This window comes from Callospermophilus lateralis, chromosome 19 (genome assembly GCF_048772815.1).
Source record: "Callospermophilus lateralis isolate mCalLat2 chromosome 19, mCalLat2.hap1, whole genome shotgun sequence".
Classification (NCBI taxonomy): domain Eukaryota; kingdom Metazoa; phylum Chordata; class Mammalia; order Rodentia; family Sciuridae; genus Callospermophilus; species Callospermophilus lateralis.
This window is the reverse complement of record NC_135323.1, coordinates 21,000,836-21,022,469: the sequence shown is the minus strand read 5'-3', so window position 1 is coordinate 21,022,469 and position 21,634 is coordinate 21,000,836. Positions and strand designations below refer to the sequence as shown.

General features: G+C 42.5%; 1 protein-coding gene across 1 annotated transcript; it reads left to right on the top strand.

Annotated features, from left to right (window-relative positions):
• The first annotated feature begins 18,885 nt into the window (after positions 1-18,885).
• Positions 18,886-20,261, top strand: Zg16 (zymogen granule protein 16). Its single transcript, XM_076840935.2, has 3 exons — positions 18,886-18,940; positions 19,124-19,256; positions 19,961-20,261. Exons 1-3 carry the CDS (start codon positions 18,886-18,888, stop codon positions 20,259-20,261), a joined length of 489 nt encoding a protein of 162 aa, XP_076697050.1.
• Positions 20,262-21,634: the final 1,373 nt, after the last annotated feature.

The following is a 21,634-nucleotide window of genomic DNA, read 5'->3' as shown; positions in this document are numbered from 1 at the left end:
AGTGACACGACATGACTTCTGAGACTAATTAAAATTTTTTAAAAGGATAGAGCTGCCACCTGGTACTCCCACTCCACTCACCCTTGGAACTCAGCCACCATGTTGTGAGGAAGCCCAAGACACATGTAGGTGCCTTGGCTAAAGTCCCAGCTGGGGTCCCAATCAATAGCCAACCTCCACTACCAAACATGTAAATGGGCAAGTCTTCAGATGACTCTGGCCCCAGGATTTGAGTCACCTCAGCTGATATCAAGCAAAGCAGAGATGAGCTACCTGACTGGAGCCCTGCCCAAAACACAGACTGAGGAAAAAAAATATTGCTATCTTAGGGAGTTATGTTTGGGGGTGGTTTGTGACATAAAAATAGATAACTGGCACACTTGACTTCAAAGGTTCTCACCAGGTGGGTTAAGGGCAGTAGCCCTGTATCACATGTGAGATCTTCTCAAGGGCTCACACTTAATTCCAATGTCCCCCCACCCTGTCTTGCTAGATTATTACACCACTTTAGGGTATGAATTGGGTAGGCTGGGGAGAAATATAACAGCAACAACAGTGGAGTTTGTTCAGAAATTTTGACGAAGATTCAAAAATGTCCTCTCCATAATTGAGGTCCTCTAAATCTGCTCAGTCTAATACAGGGGCCATCAGACACATGTGGTTCTTTAAATTAAAATTTATTAAAATAAAATAAAAATTGAGTTTCCTGGTCTCATCACACACACACATATGTGTGTTTTTTTTGTGTGTGTTTTTTGGTTTTTTTTTGGTACTGGGTATACTGGGTATTGAACCAAGGGCACTTTACCACTTTATATCTCCAGTCCTTTTAATTTTTTATTCTGATACAGGATTTCACTTAGATGCTGAATCTGGTCTCAGACTTGCTATTCTCCTGTTTCGGCCTCCTAAGTCACTGGAATTACAGTTGTGTATCATCATGCTCAGCTTCATGGTTACATCTCAAATGTTTAACAGGTACATGCAGCTAGTGGCCACCATCTGAGACAGCATAGGTACAGAAAGTTTCCATCATTATAGAAAGTTCTATCAGGCAGTGAGGTTGGGTTAGAATCTCACTATCTAGTCAATTGTGGAGGCACACACCTATAATCTCAGAGACTCAGAAGGCTAAGGTAGGAGGATTGTAAGTCTGATGCCAGTTTCAGCAACTTAACGAGGACCTCAGTAACTTAGCAGGATGCTGTCTCAAAATAAGAAGGAACTGGGGATGCTGTTCAGTGGTAAAGTGCCCTGGGTTCAATCTCCAATAGCGCCCCCCCACCAAAAAAAAAGACTCATGTAAATCATCATGCCTTTATGTCTTTAGAAGTTTTCCATGACTTCTCTAAAGATGAAGAAAATACAAAGTTCTCTCTTTGATAGGCAGAAAGGCTATGGCAGGGAAGCCTTCCAGGAATAAGTGATGTTTGACTATTCACCCAGGATCTCCTAAGGAATGACTCCACTCTGGGCTTGATTCCAAGAAAATTCATCAGGAACCACCCAGGATGAATTGGCCAGGTTTTCCAAAAAAATGCAGCAATGCCAAGTTCACTAGCAGATACATCATGCTGGAAGTGAAGCTTTTTAAAAAAATATATATTTTTTAGTTTTAAGTGGACACAATATCTTTATTTTACATTTATGTGGTGCTGAGGATTGAACCCAGGGCCTCAAGCATGCTAGGCAAGCACTCTACCACTGAGCCACAACCCCAGCCCCTGGAAGTGAAGCTTGATACCTAATTTTCAGGAAGAGGAGAAAACGTGGGTTGGGGCATGTGTGCAGATGAGTGTGCTCCCATTTCTGTGTGTGCACATGCTTGTTCCTGCATGTGCCTTGGGTGTCAGAATCCCTGGTGATGCCAACTGAATGGAGCTACAATTGGGGGTAGCAGTGATTATGCTCTAGAAAGAAGACTGGCTACTTTCAGATATAGATCCCTGCCTTAAGGGCATCTTATTTGCTGGGAAAAGCATACACTGTCAATCCTAAATTGAGCTGAAAACATTTTACTTACAAATCAAATTATAAATCTAAGGTGGATGAAGGGGCACAGGCTTATAATCCCAGCAACTCAGGAGGAGGCCTACAAGTTCAAGGTCAGCCTCAACAATTTAGCAAGGCCTTAAGCAACGTAGTGAGACTCTATCTCAAAAAATAAAAAAAAGTTGGGAATGTAGTTCAGGGGTAAATCACCCCAGGGTTCAATCCCTGGTGCCCCCCACCCCATGCTAGGCACTAGGATTCAAAAGTGAACAGTGAACAGTCAGAGATGGCTCTGTGGAGTTTGGTTGGGGGAGACAGACAAGGAACCAAGCAATCATAATCTAGTATATTGAGCCCTAGAAACAAATACAGCCCAGGCTCCTACTGGTCTCAGCATACCTTAATTATCTTAAATATCTTAATCTCAGCATATCACCCTATCAGGTGACAACAGGACCTGAGACCTGCCCCCCAAGAAAGAAGCAACCAATTGAGCTGAGTATGTGTAGGCACACCCTACTCACATGGCCACATTCTCTGCCATTGTCCCACTTGGAGAGTCACTGAGGGCTGCTGCAGATTGAAACTTTCAGTGGCCAGCATCTAGCTAACCCTCTTCTGCAGAGCTGTCTATGAGGTGTTCCCAGGAGCAAGAAGGCCCAAGGGACTACCGCATCCTTCCCAGACTCCTATGCACAAAGGGCCTGACCATACTCAGGCTCTTAGCCTGATTTTGGTGGAGACAGATTCTCTCAAGAAAACTTCATGTTTCATACCCTTTACAACTCTGTTAGTCAGCTTTTCATCGCTGTGACCAAAACATCTGGTAAGAACAACTTACAGGAGGAAAGATTTATTTTGGCTCGTGCTTTCGAGGATTCAGTCCATGATTGTCTGACTCCACGGCAGAGAGGCATTATGGCAGAAGGGCAGAGGAAAGCTGCTCGGCTCATGGCAGCCAGGAAGTGGGTGAGAAGAGGCTGGGGTGCATACTCAGTGACCTATTTCTTCCAATGAGTCCCCCGTCCCCCAGTAGTCTATTCAGATATCACTGGATTAATCCACCAATGAAGTCAGAGCCCTCATGATCTCATCATTACCTAAATGCCCCACTTCTGAATCTTGCTGCACAGGGGGCAATACTTTCAACACAGAAGCTTTTGGGGGACATTTCATATCCAAACCATATCAACAACCTACCTGGTCATCACTGCCCCCATTTCTCAGGAAGTTTTACTCTCTCCATGGACAATAGTCACCTGAGATCCAACTGGGAAACCTATGTAACCTGGCTCTCAAGGACTCGTTCATCTGAATTCTGTTCATTCCGATGCCAAGCAGATATCAAGCGGATCCTGAAGACATTATGCTACTGCTGGATCTTGTATATGCAGCAGGACTGAGGTGGTCAAATTTTTTGTTATTGCTTCTCTTGGGCAATAACTCACCATAAAATTCACCCTTCAAAAGTGAATTTGGGCTTTTACAACTCGGGCTGGGGTTGTGGCTCAGTGGTAGAGTGTTTGCCTAGCATGTGGGAGGCACTGGGTTTGATTCTCAGCACCAGGAAAGCACTCTACCACTGAGCCACAACCCCAGCCCAAACATAGGTTTTTAAGGTTCATTTATACTGTAGTATATACTAGTGCTTCATTCCTTTTCCCATTTTCATTTCTTTTTATAGCTGCATAGTATTCTAGTGTATGGTCTACTGCATTTTGTGTATCCATTTATCCTTTGGTGGACATGGGAGTTGTTTCTGCTTTTTGACCATCATACGTCATACTGTTATGAAAATTTATGTGCTAGTGTTTGTGTGGACATATTGTTTTCAATTTGTCTCGGCCATATACCTAAGAGTAGAATTTGTGAGTCACATACATGGTAACTCTATTTTTAACTTTTGAGGAACTGTGGGTGGCCAGATTTACAATGGCTAAGTTTACCCACTTCTTCCTTTCTGCTCAGAATACACCCTTCTACAGCAATGATAGCTTCCACCCATCCTCCTCCACATTTTTTAAGAAAACCCCAGAAACCTGATGATCATTACTAGACATAATGTGGAGGCCACCAGTCTCATGTGAGATGAGAATTGACATCAGGCATGGGGTGGGGGAGTGGAGAACAATCCTTCCGTGAGACTTTGTCTGGCTCTCTGCCTGTCACACTTATGCCACCTTCTTGGCTGAAACCAAAACACCTCTTTTTGTGCAATGTTGCTGTGACCAGAGTCCTATCTTATTTTTCAAGCCACCTCTATCCATGCATAACCAACCTCCATCTCACACTCCTTACTGAGCTTTATGTGCTTGAGCCTTGCCAAGTTCACTTGGTGACAAAACCAAAAGTCAAGCACGGTAGGAGACAGATTCAAAGGGAGAGATTCATGTTTTGTGGTTCAAATCACAATATGAGCAAAACCCAAGGTCTCCAAACAGAATGTTGTTGAAAAGCTGCTTTGTGGTGTCTACCTATAATCCATCCCAGCAGCTCAGAAGGCTGAGGCAAATGGATCTCAAGTTCAAAGCCAGCCTCAGCAACTTAGTGAGATCCTGTTTTGAAAGGTAAAAAGGGGACTGGGGGTTGGTTAAGCACCTCTGGGTTCAATCCCTAGTACCGAGGGGGGGGCGGGAGTTGCTTTTCACTTCAGAAATTTAGCTTCATAGACAAAATAGCATGTGGCCAACCCTGAGCTGCTTCCTTCCAGACAGAATTCAGTGGTGCTCCAGCCCTTATGTTCCAGGTAGGAAGAAGCCCTGAGAGCAGGCCCAAGTTAAATGCAAGCAAGCAGTAAGTAGACAGCCAGACTTCATACTTATATACTGAGGCTTACAGGGAGTATGTGGTCTGTCGGGGTTAACCAACTATCCCATCTGGCCTAGCACTATTCTAGTTTTAGCACCAAACCCTCTAAAATCTTGGGCAAACTGAAAAAGTTGGTGAATGACATCCAAAGTCACACAACTAGCAAGTCCTGAAGTACACACTAAACCCAGATGTGACCATCTCCAAAGTCCTCCCTCTGCTGAATCAATCACTTATCAAGCTGTCAATCATATGAAACATTCAAATCTTCAACAAGAGAGTCCAGGTGTTTCCTGTTGTTCTTCCCTTTGCTCTTTCCCTCTTTGCAGTTGAGACTAATTCAGCTGAGAGTCCCTCACTCAGAGTCATCTTGCTGCCAGCAAGGAATAGAGCTGAGCTCAGCAGAGTTTTGTCACCACTCAAGGCCTGCCAGATCTGTCATCTATTTGGCTGTCAACATGCCAAACTTGAGAGCTGATAAAAACAATGAGAATGTGAAAGAAAGTATCTCCTCTTTGGGGGAAATCTGGGGTGGGAAGAGTCTGGGGTTGCAGCCAGTTTGCCCTGGGATTACATCTGAGCCTCTCTGCTCTATAGTTGTAAGACTCTTGGGAACCTGCTTAATTTGGGTCAGACTTCATTTTTTCACTAATCCTCATATTAAATATTATATCGTTTACATAAAGCACCTCACAAAAAAGGCACTCAACACTTACTTTTCTTGCACCATAAATCCAGAATTGCTTGTCATCTCTGAAAGACCATAAAAGGTTCTGTGCCTCCACTCTAGGGCACCCACATTCTTACCATTCAGGCTTGTTCTACATTTGGTCATCAATTCCTGAGGCTTGGAGCCTCCCTTTCTTCCACTCCATCTGCTTATCTTATTGATAATTATTTTTCCTGGAGTCCACACCCGGGAATCCATCTCTGACTCCCCATCTTCCCCAAACTCTATAATACTGACTTTTTTTTTCTTCCAGTAGCATGTTAGGCAAACATCCAAGCACTGAGCCACATCCCCAGCTCTATTTTGTATTTTATTTAGGGTCCCACTGAGTTGCTTAGGGCCATGCTAAATTGCTGAGACTGGGTTTGAATTTGCAATTCTCCTGTCTCAGCCTCCCAAACCACTGGAATTACAGGTGTGCACCATTGCAGCAGCTCCTTCAGTCATTTATTGCAGTGCCTGCCAAACTTTCAAAACTGCCAAAAGTTCACCAGGATGCCCGTATAAAAGGCAGATATTTGGACTGACAACTCTGAGGAACTAGAGGAGGTGGAGAACTGGATATTGGGTCAAGGGTACTAGGTTCTGCTTCTGGAATGAGAAAATTAAATTTATATTCAATATGGATGACAAGACTGTAGAAAATCATAAAAATTTCGTACATAGTCAGTACAAATTCTGCTATCAAAGGTTGAAATCCTTTCACTTTGCTCTTCTGGCATTGGTGGCCACACTTCCTGGGCCACAGGTAGGGTTGCATTCCCCGCTCTGTGCCTGACTGTATGTGGACGTGCCTCTACTGTACTCTCAGTGTGCTGTGAAGAAGTGTTTCTGTTGGCTCTGAGGGGGCAACGTGGACTCCATTTCCATGTTCCAAGTGCACTCAGTAAGTGCTTTGGATCATGTTAAGCTCAGGCTGTCTTTGCCTGTTTAATAGTGTCCTGTGGTTAGTAGAGCCTTTCATAAAAAAGAATGGACATGAAAAAGTGATGATACTAGAGAAAAGATGGAGATCTCATAAACTGGGTACAATAAGAACAGAGTTCAGAAGCACCGTGGATGCTGAAATCAGTGACTTCGGTTTCTGCTGGACACACAAGGACTTTAGTTTGTCTGCAGTGTATTCATTTGGAGAAGGGAAATAACAATGTCACAGCATATATATAGAATTCTAAAAATATATCATTAAGTTTATAGCTAAAACATGAGGGGGGAATTAGGAATTTTATGATTTTTCTCATTTCCAAGGATAGAAGCACTCCTTATAGCATAAAGCTATACTGTTCATCTTGTGACTCAGGTCACATAGAAACACTTCCTTCACACTAGCTGGGCACCAGGTAGTGTTTTAGAGCTTCACTCATGTTTATAATTTAATTCTCTCAACAATGGCCATTGTGATGCATGGCAGTAATCCTAATGACTCTGGAGGCCAAGGCAGGAGGATGGAAAATTCAAGGCCAGCTTCTGCAAATTCATGAAGTCCTAAGCAACTTAAAAAGACCTCGTCTCAAAATAGCAAAATAAAAATAAAAAGGGCTGGAGATGTAGCTCAGTGGTAAAGTGCCCCTGGGTTCAATTCCCAATACCAAATAAATAAATAAATAAATAAAAACAACCAGAAAGAAAAATTATCACAGCAAAGCTAACATGTTTGTCTTTTTTTTTTTTTTTTTTTTTAAGATGAGAAAACAGAAGCCCAAAGAAGTAAAATAACTTGGCCAAAGCACATAGTTTTTGGATTTTAACACAGCCTGGCTCAGAGTCTTTGCCTTAACCAGAACAATACTGCTTCTGTATTAAGGCATGTGCATAATATATCACACATTATAGCAATGACTGACTGTGGTTTGGATATGGGTTGAGTGTGTCCCTCAAAGGTTCTTATGCTTGAAGCTTGGTGCCCAGAAGAGTAATGTTGTGAGGTGGTGGCACTTTAAGGAGGTGGGGCCTAGAGGAAGTTGATTAGGTCATTTGGGGCATACCCTTAGGAACCCCAGTTAGTTCCCATGAGAGTGGGTTATAAAAAGAGTGAGGCTCCCACCCCAGAAAAACCCACAAAAACAAAAAGTTAACGTGTCCCTTGATTGTCCCTGGCTTTCTATCTCACCATGTGACTGCTCTCTTCCTCTCACACATGTTCCTATTAGGATGTGATATAGACAAGTGGCCCTTCACCAGATGCTGACCGATAGACTCTTAGCCTTTAAACTTGTGAGCTAAATAAACATTTTTTCTTTACAAATTATCTAGCTTCAGGTATTTTGTTTCAGCAACAGAGAACAGAATAATACAGACTACTTAAATTTTGTGTGATATATAAAGGAAGCCAAATCAGCTCATATTTTTAGATAAATTTTCCCTGACACAAAGCAAGAATAAGTACATCCTAGAGGAAGGACTTCACCTCAGTCCCACTTTGACAGCAGCTTATTTAGCATAGATGAGCACTAGATGTGGCTGATTCTAATTAGGATATTATATTGTCACATAATATAAGTGAACAGAGGGGAAATAAACTCAAAGGAAAAATAGGAATTTCAGTTATCAAGCGATTCAGTAAGAGATGAGGAGTCTGTGAAAGCAAAATCACAGAGGTTTGCCAGATACGGTGGGTGCATCCCAGCGGCCTGAGAGCCTGGAGCAGGAGGATCCTCAGTTCAAAGCCTCAGCAACTTAGCAAGGCCCTAAGCAACTCATTGAGACCTTGTCTCTAAATAAAATACAAAAAGGGCTGGGGATGTGGCTCAGCGGTTAAGTGCCTCTGGTTCAATCTCTGGTACCAAAAAAAAAAAAAAAAAAAAAAAAATCACAGAGGTTTTCTTTTTAAGAAAGCTATCATACAAATTGCATCTCAATTTAAAAAAAGGAAATAAAGACAGGTTGGTTCACAAATAACTTTATATTGTCTACACTAACTTACATAAAATTATTTTGCAGTTCTCTATTATTTGATCTCTATCATCTGAAGTCAAACTAGACCACAAAATATAGCTAGTGGCGGATGAGCAAGATAACTTTATCTGAGGTACTATGATTTGTGAATTCTAAAGGGAGAGAAGAAACATTTATTCAGGCCACACTTGTTCCAGGGATTTGACAAAAATTGGTTGGTCTTATTACCTCCAGTTTACAGATGAAGAAACTGAAGCGTAGTAGGTTACACAGTGGGTAAGGGCCACAGCCAAACTCTAAATCCATGTCTCTTCATGAGACATTCTGTTCATGATTTTTTTTTTTTTTTTCAAATCAGAGGATTGAATCCAGAGACACTCTACCATTGAACTATATCCTGGTCCTTTTTATTTTTTGAGACAGGGTCTTGCTAAATTGCTCAGGTTGAGCCAACTGTAGTGGCCCATGCCTGTAATCCTAGTGGTTCCAGAGGCTGAGGCAGGAGGATTTCGAGTTCAAAGCCAGCCTTAGCAATTTAGCGGGGCCCTGTCTCAAAAAATAAATAAATAAAATAGAAGGAGTGAAGGGGCCTTGGGGTGTGGCCCAGTGTTTAAGTGTACCTGGGTTCAATCCTTGGTATAAATAAATAAATAAATAAATAGATAGATAGCTCTGTTTGGCCTCAAACTTGCAATCCTCCTTCCTCAGCCTCTCTAGTTTCTGAAAGCCAAGGGTGCACCACCACAGCTGGTTCTGTTGTGAATTCTTGTTACTATATTGTTATAGTTTTTTTTTTCTTTTAAGATTTATTTATTTATTTTTTAGTTGTAGTTGGACCCAATACCTTTATTTTATTTGTTTATTTTTATGTGGTGCTGAGGATCGAACCCAGGGTCTCGCACGTGCTAGGCAATCTCTCTACCGCTGAGCCACAACCTCACCCCCTGTCATAGGTTTTTGACTTTAAAAATGATTAATGATTTACACTTATTTACCTGGCCTTAGTCCGGTCTCTGGAACCACTCTAGTACTGCTATAGCCACCAAGATGCCCTAGGGGTGTCATAACCCAACAGTTTTGAACAAGGAGCCTTTTTATTTAGAGAACTTGCATTTAAAACTTCCTTTCTTTTTTAAGGAGAGATTGAACCCAGTGGTGCTCTATCACTGCCTTACACTCCCAGCCATTTTTATTTTTCATTTTGAGAGAGGGTCTCACTAAATTACCAGCTCAATATTACAGTCTTCCTGTCTGAGCCTCCTGAGCTCCTGGGATTACGGGTGTGCGCCACTGTGCCCATCTGAATCTTACCCTTTAAGAGAGGTAGAATTAATTTTTCCATCTCATTTTACAAATGCAGAAATATAGGCTCCAGAGAATGAAGTGACTTTTCTAGGTTCACATAGCTAAGAATATTGGATTGATGACTTCTATCCAGAATTGTGAGTTTATGTCCAGTATTTTTCCCAATACAGAAGAAAGAATTAAAAATAAGAAACAAACCCTGCAAGAAGATAGACATAGTTGTGGGGAAGAGCCAAGGAGGAAATTTAGTAGACATCTCGGTGAAGCCTAGGTCAAAGATCTGTCTTGTTTATTCATTCGACAATCATTTATATGGTATGCCTATTCAGTTTCGGGTGTGATGCTAGGGGTGGGGAATTCAGAGGTACATCAGACTTGGTCCCTGCCTTAGAATGAGTTCTTAGGGTTTTCCATGTAAACAGATAAATTATAGTGCAGGGTAATTAGAGCCATGATAGAATGTAGGAAGCACAGCAGGAGGCCAGGGGAAGGAAGTGAGGGGGTTGGGAAGAGATGAGAGCTGAGGCCTTTGTGAGACAAGGTGGGTGCGGGGTGGTGGTGGGATCCTCTGAACAGACCTGAAGTGGGTAGAGGAAAGACTTTTAGATATCTGGAGTGAAGATGAACAACTGCAGGCTACAGTGGGTACTGGGCTGTGGGGTTTAGAAGACAGGGTTTAGGGGCATTTGCAACTTGGTGAAGTCTCTTCTATTAGACTTCAGTTTATTCATTGGTGCAGACAAGGATGAACAGAAAAGCCATGTTCAAACTTATTTTCATAAACCAGGCACAATAGTGATCACCTGTAATCCCAGCAATTGGTGGGGCTGAAGTAGGAGGATTGCAAGTTAGAGGGCAGCCCCCAGCACCTTATTGAGATCCTGTGTCAAAATAAAAAATAAAAAGAGTTGGGGTTGTAGCTCTGTTGTAAGGCGCTCCTGGGTTCAATCCCCAGTACTCAAGGAAAAAAAAATGTTTTTGTTGTGAGACCCCCTTGTTCCAGTGAAACCCTGCACAGAAGCCCAGTATGTAAGTGAGGTAGAGAATTGGTGGGTTACTAGGGGCACTGAGCAACATCTCCAGTTCTTTTTAAAAGACAGGGTCTCACTAAATTGCTGAGGCTGAGCTCCAATGTGCAATCCTCTGGCCAGCATCACAACAACACATTTGTTTGTTTGTTTGTTTGTTTGTTTTTCTAAACAGGATACAGGGCTGGGGATATAGTTCAGCTGGCATGTGTGAGGTTCTAGACTTAATGCCTAGCAACACACACACACACTATACACACACACACAGAAAAGAATGAAAGAAAAGGAAAAAAATTTTAAAAAGGATAAAGATCTTCCTTTGTTCAGAAAATATTTTGAAACTTTTTATTTGTCCTACTGGGGATCAAACCCAGGGCCTTTTTACATTGAGCATGTGCTCTCCCACTGAGCTACATCATGTCTCTTTAATTTTTTTTTTTCTTCTTTTTTTTGCAACAGGGTCTCACTAAGTGCCCAGGCTGGCCTTGAACTAAGGATGCTGATGCCTCAGCCTCCTGAGTAACTGGGATTACAGGCATGTACCATTGTGCTCCACCAGATATTTTGAAACATTCTTTATGGGGTTGTTAAATAAAATTTGCAGAAGACTATTGATTTGGACTGAGCTCCTGTACTAAGCCCAATAAACTAAATCAAAATATAGGAACTCATGCTGAAGTTCCACATCACCAAGCCAAAACTAAGTTGTTTATCTGACCTTCCAAGAAATCAGAATAGATAAATATAGCTGAACTCCCAAAAAGAGCAGTTTCAGTCTGTTACATAGAAAGTAATTTCAAAATAACCGATCCATTTTTTTGTTCTCTCTTTCTGCTTCCTCAGTCCTTTTCTGTCTATCAAACCAACTTCCTCTGCTTAGCTCATTGAAACACTCAATATTTTACAAATGAAGGACTGCCTGATTTTAGAATTGCAAATAAAAGCCAATTTTTTAAAAATCCAGTTAAGATCTTTATACTAAATTTATTATAATTATGTCTTTTGACAGGAGGAAGAGGCAGATCCCCACTGTGGGGTCTAAATTGTCACCAAGACACTGAGAAGGCAAAGTTGCTTCACCTGAGAGACTGAGTAGCTTTCTGGGCAATTTGAGAGGGGAGAAAAGAGAGATCCAGTGAAATGAGGGAATATTCACATACTCCTGCTGTGGCTGCCAATTTCCACTCTCACCCTTGCCCAAGTCCATTTTGTACCTAATCAAAATACAGAGTAGCTGGGCAAGGGGGCACATGCCTAAAATCCTCGTGACTCCAAAGAAGATCTCAAGTTCAAGGCCAGCCTCAGCAACTTAGTGAAATTCTGTCTCAATATGAAAAAATCAAAAGGGCTGGGGATGTAGCTCAGTAGTATAGAACCCCTGCGTTCAATCCCACGTACCACCAAAATAAAAAACAAATCCAGAGAGCAAATCTAACATATAAATATGTTCATGTACTCCCCTGCTCAAAACCATTCCCTTCTGTAACTTTCCTCACTCTCAGAATACCAGTCAAACTCTTGACCTTGGCCTCCCAGGCCCTGTACCATCTGCCCACTGATGGCTAGCCATGTATCATCTCCTATTGGTTTCCCTTGACTACCACCAGCCACCCTGCCTTCCCTGCTGTTTCCAAATTCATCACACACACACTTGCCACTCAGAGCTTCGGAACTTGGTGTTCCCTTTGCCTGGCCCCTGTTCACCCAAATACCCATATTTCTCTCCACTACTTTAATCTGGTCTCTTCCAAATGTTAAACAAGAAACCTTCCAACTTCAAGAGCAGCTTCCCTATCTCCTTTCATGTTCTCACTCTATTTATGTCATAGTCCTCACTGCTCCCTGACATATTAAGTAGAAACTTTTTGTCAATTTATCCAATTCTTCTCCCTCTGGAGTGAAAAGCTCTTTGAGGTAGACTGTTGGCTCTCTTGCTCATCTACATAGATCTACAGCATCTAATAGAAGGGTCTCGAAAACAGAGCTCAACATGTGTCGAGTGAATCTCTTTGCCAAAGATGCAGAGGAGACAAGAGAATACCAGTTATTAGTTGCCCTGTAGAAGCAGAAAGTTTTGAAGGGCTTTGGATCTTCATTGCCTGTAGGCCTGGGGGTGGAAGAGGTTTAAGACAATTTCATCTAGATTTTAGTGGATGGGTAAGTCTTGGTTGGCACATATGTTAAATTAAGGCCTATTACAGGAGCTGATGAAGTAGAAGCCTGGTGCCCCTGACTTCTGGCTCTTCAGATACTGCATCAGAGTGAAGTAGGTAGAAGGAACAAGAAATAGGAGACACAAAGGAAGGATAAGGAAATAAGATTTTAATCTAGTAGTTCTGCATACTTGTCCAGACCTATCATCCCCTAAGCCAGTCTTTCTTTTGGGAATGTCACTCCCAAATTTCTAGGGAATTTGTAAATCTACCTTTGCACTGTTAATGAACTCCCAATAAATAGATTAAGTGTGTGTGTGGGGGGTTATAGTTTAAGAAATCTATTATTTAGGAGACTTTCCTGTGCTATCTATTGATTGGATAAGAAAGACCATGCCAGCCTAAGGATCCTGACACTGATCAGACCACCAGAAACCATCTTGAAATCACCAGACTTACATCATTCCTCCATTACCTTGCCCTACCCACCCCCCTACCAAGTTTCCTTTAAAAGAGCCAGGACGGGGAGGAACAGGGTGGGATCATTAGCTGAAATTGAATTCCATGCATTTATGCGTTTGTTGGGATGAATCCAACTACTATGTATAACTATAAAGCTCTAATAAATATTATGTAGGGGAGGGGGGATAGTAGAGGATAGGAAGGGCAGCAGAATATAACAGACACTAGTATGGCAGTATGTAAATATGTGGATGTGTAACCGATGTGATTCTGCAATCTGTACATGGGGTAAAAATGGGAGTTCATAATCCACTTGAATTAAATGTATGAAATATGATATGTCAAGAGCTTTGTAATGTTTTGAACAACTAATAAAAAAATAAAAAAATATTATGTATATCTATAATGAACTAATTAATAATATATACATATATATCTCTATATATTAAACATTAAAAAATCCTGCTTTCTCACTACTCCCATTTTGAAGTAATATATCCATGTATTGTGGCTCAGTGGCAGAGAGCTTGCTGTGCAATTATGAAGCACTGGTTTCAATCCTCAGCACCACATAACAAAATAAATAAATGAAATAAAGGCATTGTGTCCATCTACAACTAAAATAATATATATTTAAAATTAAAAAAAAAAAAAGACTGTGTATGAGCCAGGCACAGTTGTGCACACCTGGAATCCTAGCGGCTTGGGAGACTGAGGTAAGAAAGAAGATTGAGGGTTCAAAGCCAGCCTCAGCAAAAGTGAGGTGCTAAGCAACTCAGTGAGACTCTGATTCTAAAAACAATACAAAATAGGGCTGGGGATGTGGCTCAGTGGTCAAGTGCCCCTGAGTTCAATCCCTGATACCCGCCAAAAAAGAAAGAATGCATATGAATAAATATATATTTATTTATACACAAAAAAAGGAAACAGGAAACCCCCAAACCACATCTCTCATTCTCAAGATGGCCCACATTTTTCCTTAAGTGTGTATTCCTTGCTTTACTCCCAAAGCTGTCTCTCTGTAAGGTCACCTCCCATTCTCCCTTGAATGTGTTAATCCTATTTATTTAGTAAACCTCTATCGATGCCTCTAACAAGCACACACTGAAATTCTTTTCCATCATGTAAGCCAAGAACCCCCTACTCCGGAGCCAAGTTTCCCCATCTCTCTGGCAATTCCTTTGGACCCTTCTTTGGAGACATCTCTTCTCCCATGACAAGAGCAGACTCTGGAGGTACCCACAGTAGCTATACAGTGGCCTTCCTGTTCTCTGGAATGGACAGGGGCTGAGATCCCTTCACTGGAGGAATATTTTTTGCACTTAGAAAAGGAGCTGTGAAGATTTAGGGTCTGGGTCTGTCATGCTGGGAAACATGAGGGCATTGTCCTGAGGTGCTCACCTCACACCTCTCTGGGATGCCATTTGGACTTTCCTGAGTTTGCTTACAGACTGTGTGGTGTGCCCCTAATAAGGAGAGACAGAGGGCAGTTAGAGAGAGGAAAGAGCTACAGGGAGGACCTGGGAGAGACACAGAGGCAAGGAAGAGAGACAGGGGAAAGGCGTGGAGAGAAGAAATATAAAGGAAAAAACCTAGCAGGTGTGGTGGCACACCTGCAATCCCAGCTAAACTCCTAAGCAGGAGAATGACAAGTTCAAGGCCAGTCTGGGCAATTTAGGGAGACCCTGTCACAATATAAAAGGCAAAAAAGGGCTGGGTTTGTAGCTTGGTGATAGAACGCTTGCCTAACCCAGTGCTGAGGAAGGAAGGAAGGAAGGAAGGAAGGGAGGGAGGGAGGGAGGGAGGGAGGGAGATAAGAAAATCCTCAAGAGCAGGAGATGCCAGTAAAGATCAGGACATAAAGGGTGTTGTGAGTGTACTATGTCATTAACATAGACCAAACATGTTTGTGTCTTTCCACAATGTCAGAATTTATTAAATAACAATAAATTCACAGGCTACACCACTTTTATCAGTGGCAGTTCACTGAACACTTGTGGGTCGCTTGGTAGTCATAAATCAGACAATCACAGGTTCTTTTATTCCAATCTTAATTTCTAATATCTATAACATTTAAGTCACACAGTTTTGTATCACAACAAGACTATCCAACAAGAACAAACTAGAGGAGGAAAAGTTTACTGTGGATCATGGTTTTACACACACACACACACACACACACACACACACACACACACACTACAAAAAGGCTAAGAAAGGGCTAAGGCAGCCACAGGGGTTCTGAAGGCTGAACTGAGAACAAAGGTTTAGAGTAGATATGAATGCAAAGAGGTGGTAGGTGGTCAGATAAAATTACTAACCAGCCAAAGAACTTGTTCAGAGCACAGAGCTGTCAAAGCACAGGAACTTATTCTAGGCCAAGGTTTGGATGGAGGGGTGGATGGCAGTTTCAGTGTATGCCTGAGATGTCAGCTTGAGGTGTCAACTTGCAGTGGGACTTGTGTGGTTGTCAAGGGAAGGAGAAACCATACTCTGCTAAAGCCTGAGGACCAAGATTCGGAGGTTTGTTGATGTGGCAATTTTCCTGGGCTAGGCTTGTGACAAGTGACCAGGTGATGGGGGGTCAAAGTGCTGTCATGTCCAGTCTTAGGGTGCTCCTCCTTTTATGGGTCTTAAGTGAGAGGTTTCCACCACCTGGTGGTCTGGTGTGTTGGATAAGCTCTTGGGTCTGGTTTTTCTGACATGAGTTTGATATGCCCATGTATCCACGTGCTTCTGATTAATTTGATGAATTCACAGGTGGACATTCTTATTAGCATGATTCATTTATTTATCAGTTTATGCCTTATGGTTGTGCCCAGCAGATGGTAGCTGTTTACTTGTACAAACAAGGTGTAGATTCATTCCACCTCAGCACTTAAACTCAAAATGTAAAGAAACTATATATAGCTTTACAAAATGAGTAACAAAGGTTTAGGCACAAAGGCAAATTGAGAGAGTAAGGGACAACAAAATAAAACAATTGGAATGAGGGAAAAGTTAAGATATCAGGATATGCTTATCTTCAACCTGGAGAAAAGGAGACGGGAAGAGACATGAAACAACTTTACTCCAGGAATCTCGCCATTAGGAGCCCCACCCTAATTCCGGTTCCTCGGGCAGGTCTCCCTTTGCTAAGTGGACAACTCCTCAGCCCCAGATGGTCAGCCTGTAAGGGATGGGTGGGGTGTGCTGAACGCCCACCCATGTCATTAAGTACTGACACAAGCTGGGTGCAGTGGCACTAGACTGTAATTCCAGCAATTTGGGAGACTGAGGCAGGAGGATTGCAAGTTCAAGGCCAGCCTTGGCAACTCAGTGAGCCAGATATTCAGCAACTTAGCCAGACGCTGTCAAAAAATAAAATAAAAAATGGGTTTGGGGTGTTCTTTATCAGAGGTAGGGTACTTGCCTAGCATGCATGAGGGCCTGGGTTTGAACTCTGGTAATAGGGTAAAAAATCAAATACATAAATAAAGAGGGCTGTGGGTATATTCTAACCCCCTCCAACCCCTCACCCGGGCTCCATGCTTCTCTCCACTTGGAAGACCCTGCTGACTCTCAGGAGTCAGAGGGTCAGCCCTAGAGGGGTCAGGCACTAGGGGTTGGTTCTGGGGATTTTAGGTCTAGAGAACTCCGTTCTAGAACAGAAGGCCTAAAAAGAGAAGAAATCTGATATTGTTCTTGGGTCTATTTCAGGCCTAAAAAGGGTAGCAATTGCCTTGTTTGGACTATATAGCCTTGGTGTCCAGGAATGCTGAGAGTCCAAAGTGCAGAACTACCCACAGAGGAAGACCTGCATACCCTTGGTTCCTCAGGGTCCCATTTGCCCACTAGATTGACTGTGTCTGGGAGAGGGGTTCTGTAAGTTCAAGGTCCACCTCCAGCCCCAAATGACCTTTCTCAGATAGATGGAGGATGAATAGATGAATGAACAAGGCAATGTGTGTGTGAGGCACTGGATTCGATCCTCAGCACCACATAAAAATAAATAAAGATACTGTATGTCCATCTACAACTAAATAAATATTTTTTAAAAAAAGCAACTAACTCAAAATATTAATCCATATGTTGGTCATATGGGTGTTCATTATGTAATTCCTTGAACTTTACCATGTTTGAATTTATTGTAATAAAATAACAGGGAAGGAAGAGAGAAAATTGTCAGGAAAATAGTATTCACTGTTCAGTATAAAGTACATTTCAAATGCCCAGAGAGGGCAATGGTTATCCTGACAAAGGGCAGATTTCAGGTGAGAGCCTCTCAAACCTTTTGGAGAGAGAGAACCTTCCACAGAGCTCCTTAAATTACACCCCAGAGGTGACTAGCTACTTTGCAGTAACTCAAAGTTTCTGGCCTTTTGGTGACATTTCTGAAGTTTATCTTGCCCCTCAGAGATTTGGCACTTGGCCCAGAGTGGACCCCACCTTGCCACCTGTAACCCTTGGGGGAAGGGCAGGATAAGATGTTCCAGACCCTGCCCGACACCTGATCCTAAGAGGCTGATCATGTTTGTTCAGGAGGTGAGGTTCACACGATAAGGAGCAAGGGAAAGGCTTGGACCTGGTATAAAAGATCTGAAAGTTTCTGGGGAATTATTTTGCATCTGAAACTGCCAGGTGAGGGGTGACAGGATGCTTGGATCTGAGTTGGGAGTTTTTCAAATCTAAGCTGGATAAGAGGATGCCTGGATTGAGTGACGGGGGCATTTGAATGTCAGTTAAGTGGGGCACCTGAATCTGATCTACATGAGGTGCAAAGATGCCTGATTTCAACTGAAGGAATGGGGACACTTGTGATGCTCAGAGAAATGAAAACGGTCAGGTTTGTGTTATTGGAGAAAGGATTATGACAAGTAGACCAGGTACCTGGGATCTAATGTCTTGAGCTCATCACAATTCTTTCTGTAATTTCTAAGTCTCTCTCAGTTCCACCAAAACTGCTCAGATGCTGGTACCAGCACAATCTCTTCTACTACCACTTCAGCCCAGGTGACAGAGGCACCTCTAAAATGTTCCTTTCCTTCTGATTTGAGACCAGGGTAAAGCTAGGGATTTAACCATGCCCCAGATGCTCCATAAACCAGGCTAATCTACTAACTGACTAAGTGCAGTTAGGCTTTGCTCAGCTTCTTATTTGGTAAATTCACCCCTCTCTATGCTTTGGAGATGTACTCTACTTCCTCTTTAGAACACTGCTTTGTGCCAAGATGGAATGGGGCTTGACACAGCTTAAAATCTGGACAGAGTCAGAACTGATCTTTTGGTTTGGAAGGGAGAAAGAGGAATGGCTATAGGCAGACCAGGGAAACCCAGAAGGTACTGTTTGGAAGGAAGGAACAAGACCATAGATGAACAGTCCTCTTTAGGTTCAAGACTGAGTCGGCAAGATCTGAGTTGAAGTTCTGAAAAATCCAAGTCTACACTGGAGACCAGGGATGCCTGGGTAAATGAAGTCCAATGGGAAAAGGATACAGCCTCATTTTTCCTTTCTTCCCACTCCAGCCCCAGAATGTTGACGATTGCTATCCTAGCCCTTCTTTGTGCCTCAGCCTCTGCCAATGCCAGTAAGTGTGACGCCACAAGCCTGGGAATGGGATCATGGGAAGGCAGCCCCTAAACTGCTGTTGGCCAAGGGTTTTACAGGCTGGCTTGGGGTGGTGGGCACAGAGTCGTGGGAGGAACAGGGGTGGTGGGGAGCAGCTGAGTTCCCTGGGGATTTCTCCCTCCAACTCCTCTCCTCTCTCCAGTTCAGGCTAGGTCCTCCTCCTATAATGGAGAGTATGGAGGTGGTGGAGGACAGCGCTTCTCCCATTCTGGCAACCAGCTGGATGGCCCCATCACTGCCCTCCGTGTCCGTGTCAGTCGATACTACATTGTAGGGTAAGATTCTTTGATTTTCTGTGGTTTGGGGACTCTCTAGGATCTTATCAAATTGGCAAGTTCTCATTGGATCACTTCTGTTTCAATCAGTAAGTCAGAGGTAAAACATGATATGGTGAAAACTTGTTAGAGGACAGGGATTCTAGACTTGTCACAGTTCCTTAACTCTCCCAACACATGTGACCTTGGCAAATCATATAACCATGAACTCTCAGGGGCCTGGAAGTTTTCTACCCCCCATCCGAGGGGGCTCCTGTGCAATATTCCTTTCAGGCATCCTCCATCTTTGCCTTGTTTCCCTCCTGAGACAGCCACATTTCTTTCATAGAGTTGGGAAACTATGATATGCAGAGCCAAAATGTGTTTCCTTCTGATCCAGGTGATTTTCAACAGCTTGAAAATTCTTTTGCTTCTTTCAAATGGGGGGTGGGGGGTGGGGACATAGTAGAACCCTGGACTCCAAATTCAAGTTCTAACACTGTAGTCTGGGTGATTCTGGGCAAATTCTTTTCTCTCTGAGGCTGTTTGTTGGCAAAATGAAGAGTTGAAATTCCCTGTATGATCTTCTAGAGCTCATGTGGTTTACATTCCATGGGACTAAAAATGTCATGTCACCAGTTTGAAGGTCTCAGCATGTAGGCCCAGAGGTCCTGAGTTGTGATAACCTTATTCAATGACTCCCTTCCTTCTCCACTTGTCCCCAGTCTCCAGGTACGCTATGGCAAGGTGTGGAGTGACTATGTGGGTGGCAAATCAGGAGACCTGGAGGAGATCTTTTTGCACCCTGGTGAATCAGTGATTCAGGTGTCTGGCAAATACAAGAACTATCTGAGGAAGCTGGTCTTTGTGACAGACAAGGGCCGCTACTTGCCTTTTGGGAAAGACACAGGCACAAGTTTCAATGCTGTCCCCTTGCACCCCAACACCGTCCTTCGATTCATCAGTGGCCGAGCTGGTTCTGTCATTGATGCCATCGGCCTGCACTGGGATGTCTACCCTTGCTGACTGCAGTAGCAGCTGAGCTCCAGCCTCCTCCATGGGGCACAGGGCACTGCGGTGGGGCATGAGAACTCCCTTATAATAACCCCCATCCAATTGGCTTAATAAAAGGTTAAAACTAGCATGTATGTGGGTGTCTGTGGTTGGGATCTACCTCCTGATTTTGATAAGAACATGCCACTCACATTTCTGGCTCTCTGTTGGATACTAATCTGGGAAAAGTAGGAGGATGAGGAAGGGAATTATAAAATACTGGACTTTTCTTTATAATTTATCAAGAGGAGATATTTTCTGGCTTGTGCCAACTCTTTTCAAGGATAGATCCTAAGAATGTTTACCCAAATAGGAGGTCTGAGGCTAGGCTAAGGCCTAGTTGTGGCTTACTGCCAAAACCTGAGATGTCCTATTTTCCAGCTCTCCTCTCCCGTGGTCCTTCTCTTGAAAAAAAGTGCTTATCTGGTATAAGAATGTCACCTTACTCTATTGACCCAAACCCAGTCAATGTATGTAGTAATCCTAGACCATTATCCTTTGTCCTTTTCTAGAATCCACCTAACTCCTGAAGTTTAGCCTAAGTTTATGCTGAAGGACTCTGCCCTATTACTTCACCCCAGTTCTTCTTACCATTACCCATAAGCCCTGATATCCTTGTTTACCTCTCTCAGAACTGGGACTCTTTCCTCAGGCAATAACCACCTCCCCAACAGTGTAGAAGCTTGTCAGCACCATGCTCAAAAAAGGAAATTCCAAAGAGGAAAGATTTTCATTGTGGGTTGCCATGAATATAAGGGTTGGTTAGAATTCAGGGGAAGCATCAGGGTAACTGGATGCTTTAAGGAAGGATATAAAGTTGCTATGGAAATAATTTTTAGGACTCTAGTTTCCAGTCTTAGAATACTAACAGTTTTTTGTTGGTAGCGGTGGGGAGTTACACATTGCTTCTGACAGATTTATTCATATCACAGGAAATGTCAGAGTCACATTTCTTCTCAATTAGAGTCCCATTTCTTTTCAACTAGACAAAGATAACAGTTTCACACATGTAATTTTATAAATATTCACATTCTAGAAATGAGCTCATGACTAGCCTGTTTTTATAATTCCTTGCTTTTCAATAATTCCATGGAACAGAATATTATGCCTTTGTAATTATTTTTATTGAGATATAAACCAAAACATAAAATTCACCCCTTTAAAGTGTGCAATTCAGTAGTTTTTAAAAAATATTTTTTATTTATTAATGGACCTTTATATTATTTATTTATATGTGGAGGATTGAACCCAGAGCCTCACACATATTAGGCAAACGCTCTACCATTGAGCCACAACCCCAGCCTTTTTTTTTTTTTTTTTTTTTTTTTTAGTATAGTCAAAAGATT

Excerpts from the sequence above, each read along its gene's own strand:
- Zg16 (XM_076840935.2), top strand. The coding sequence starts at position 18,886 with ATGTTGACGATTGCTATCCTAGCCCTTCTTTGTGCCTCAGCCTCTGCC. Across the intron at positions 18,941-19,123 it reads CTCAGCCTCTGCCAATGCCA|TTCAGGCTAGGTCCTCCTCC; the intron begins GTAAGTGTGACG and ends TCCTCTCTCCAG. Across the intron at positions 19,257-19,960 it reads AGTCGATACTACATTGTAGG|TCTCCAGGTACGCTATGGCA; the intron begins GTAAGATTCTTT and ends ACTTGTCCCCAG.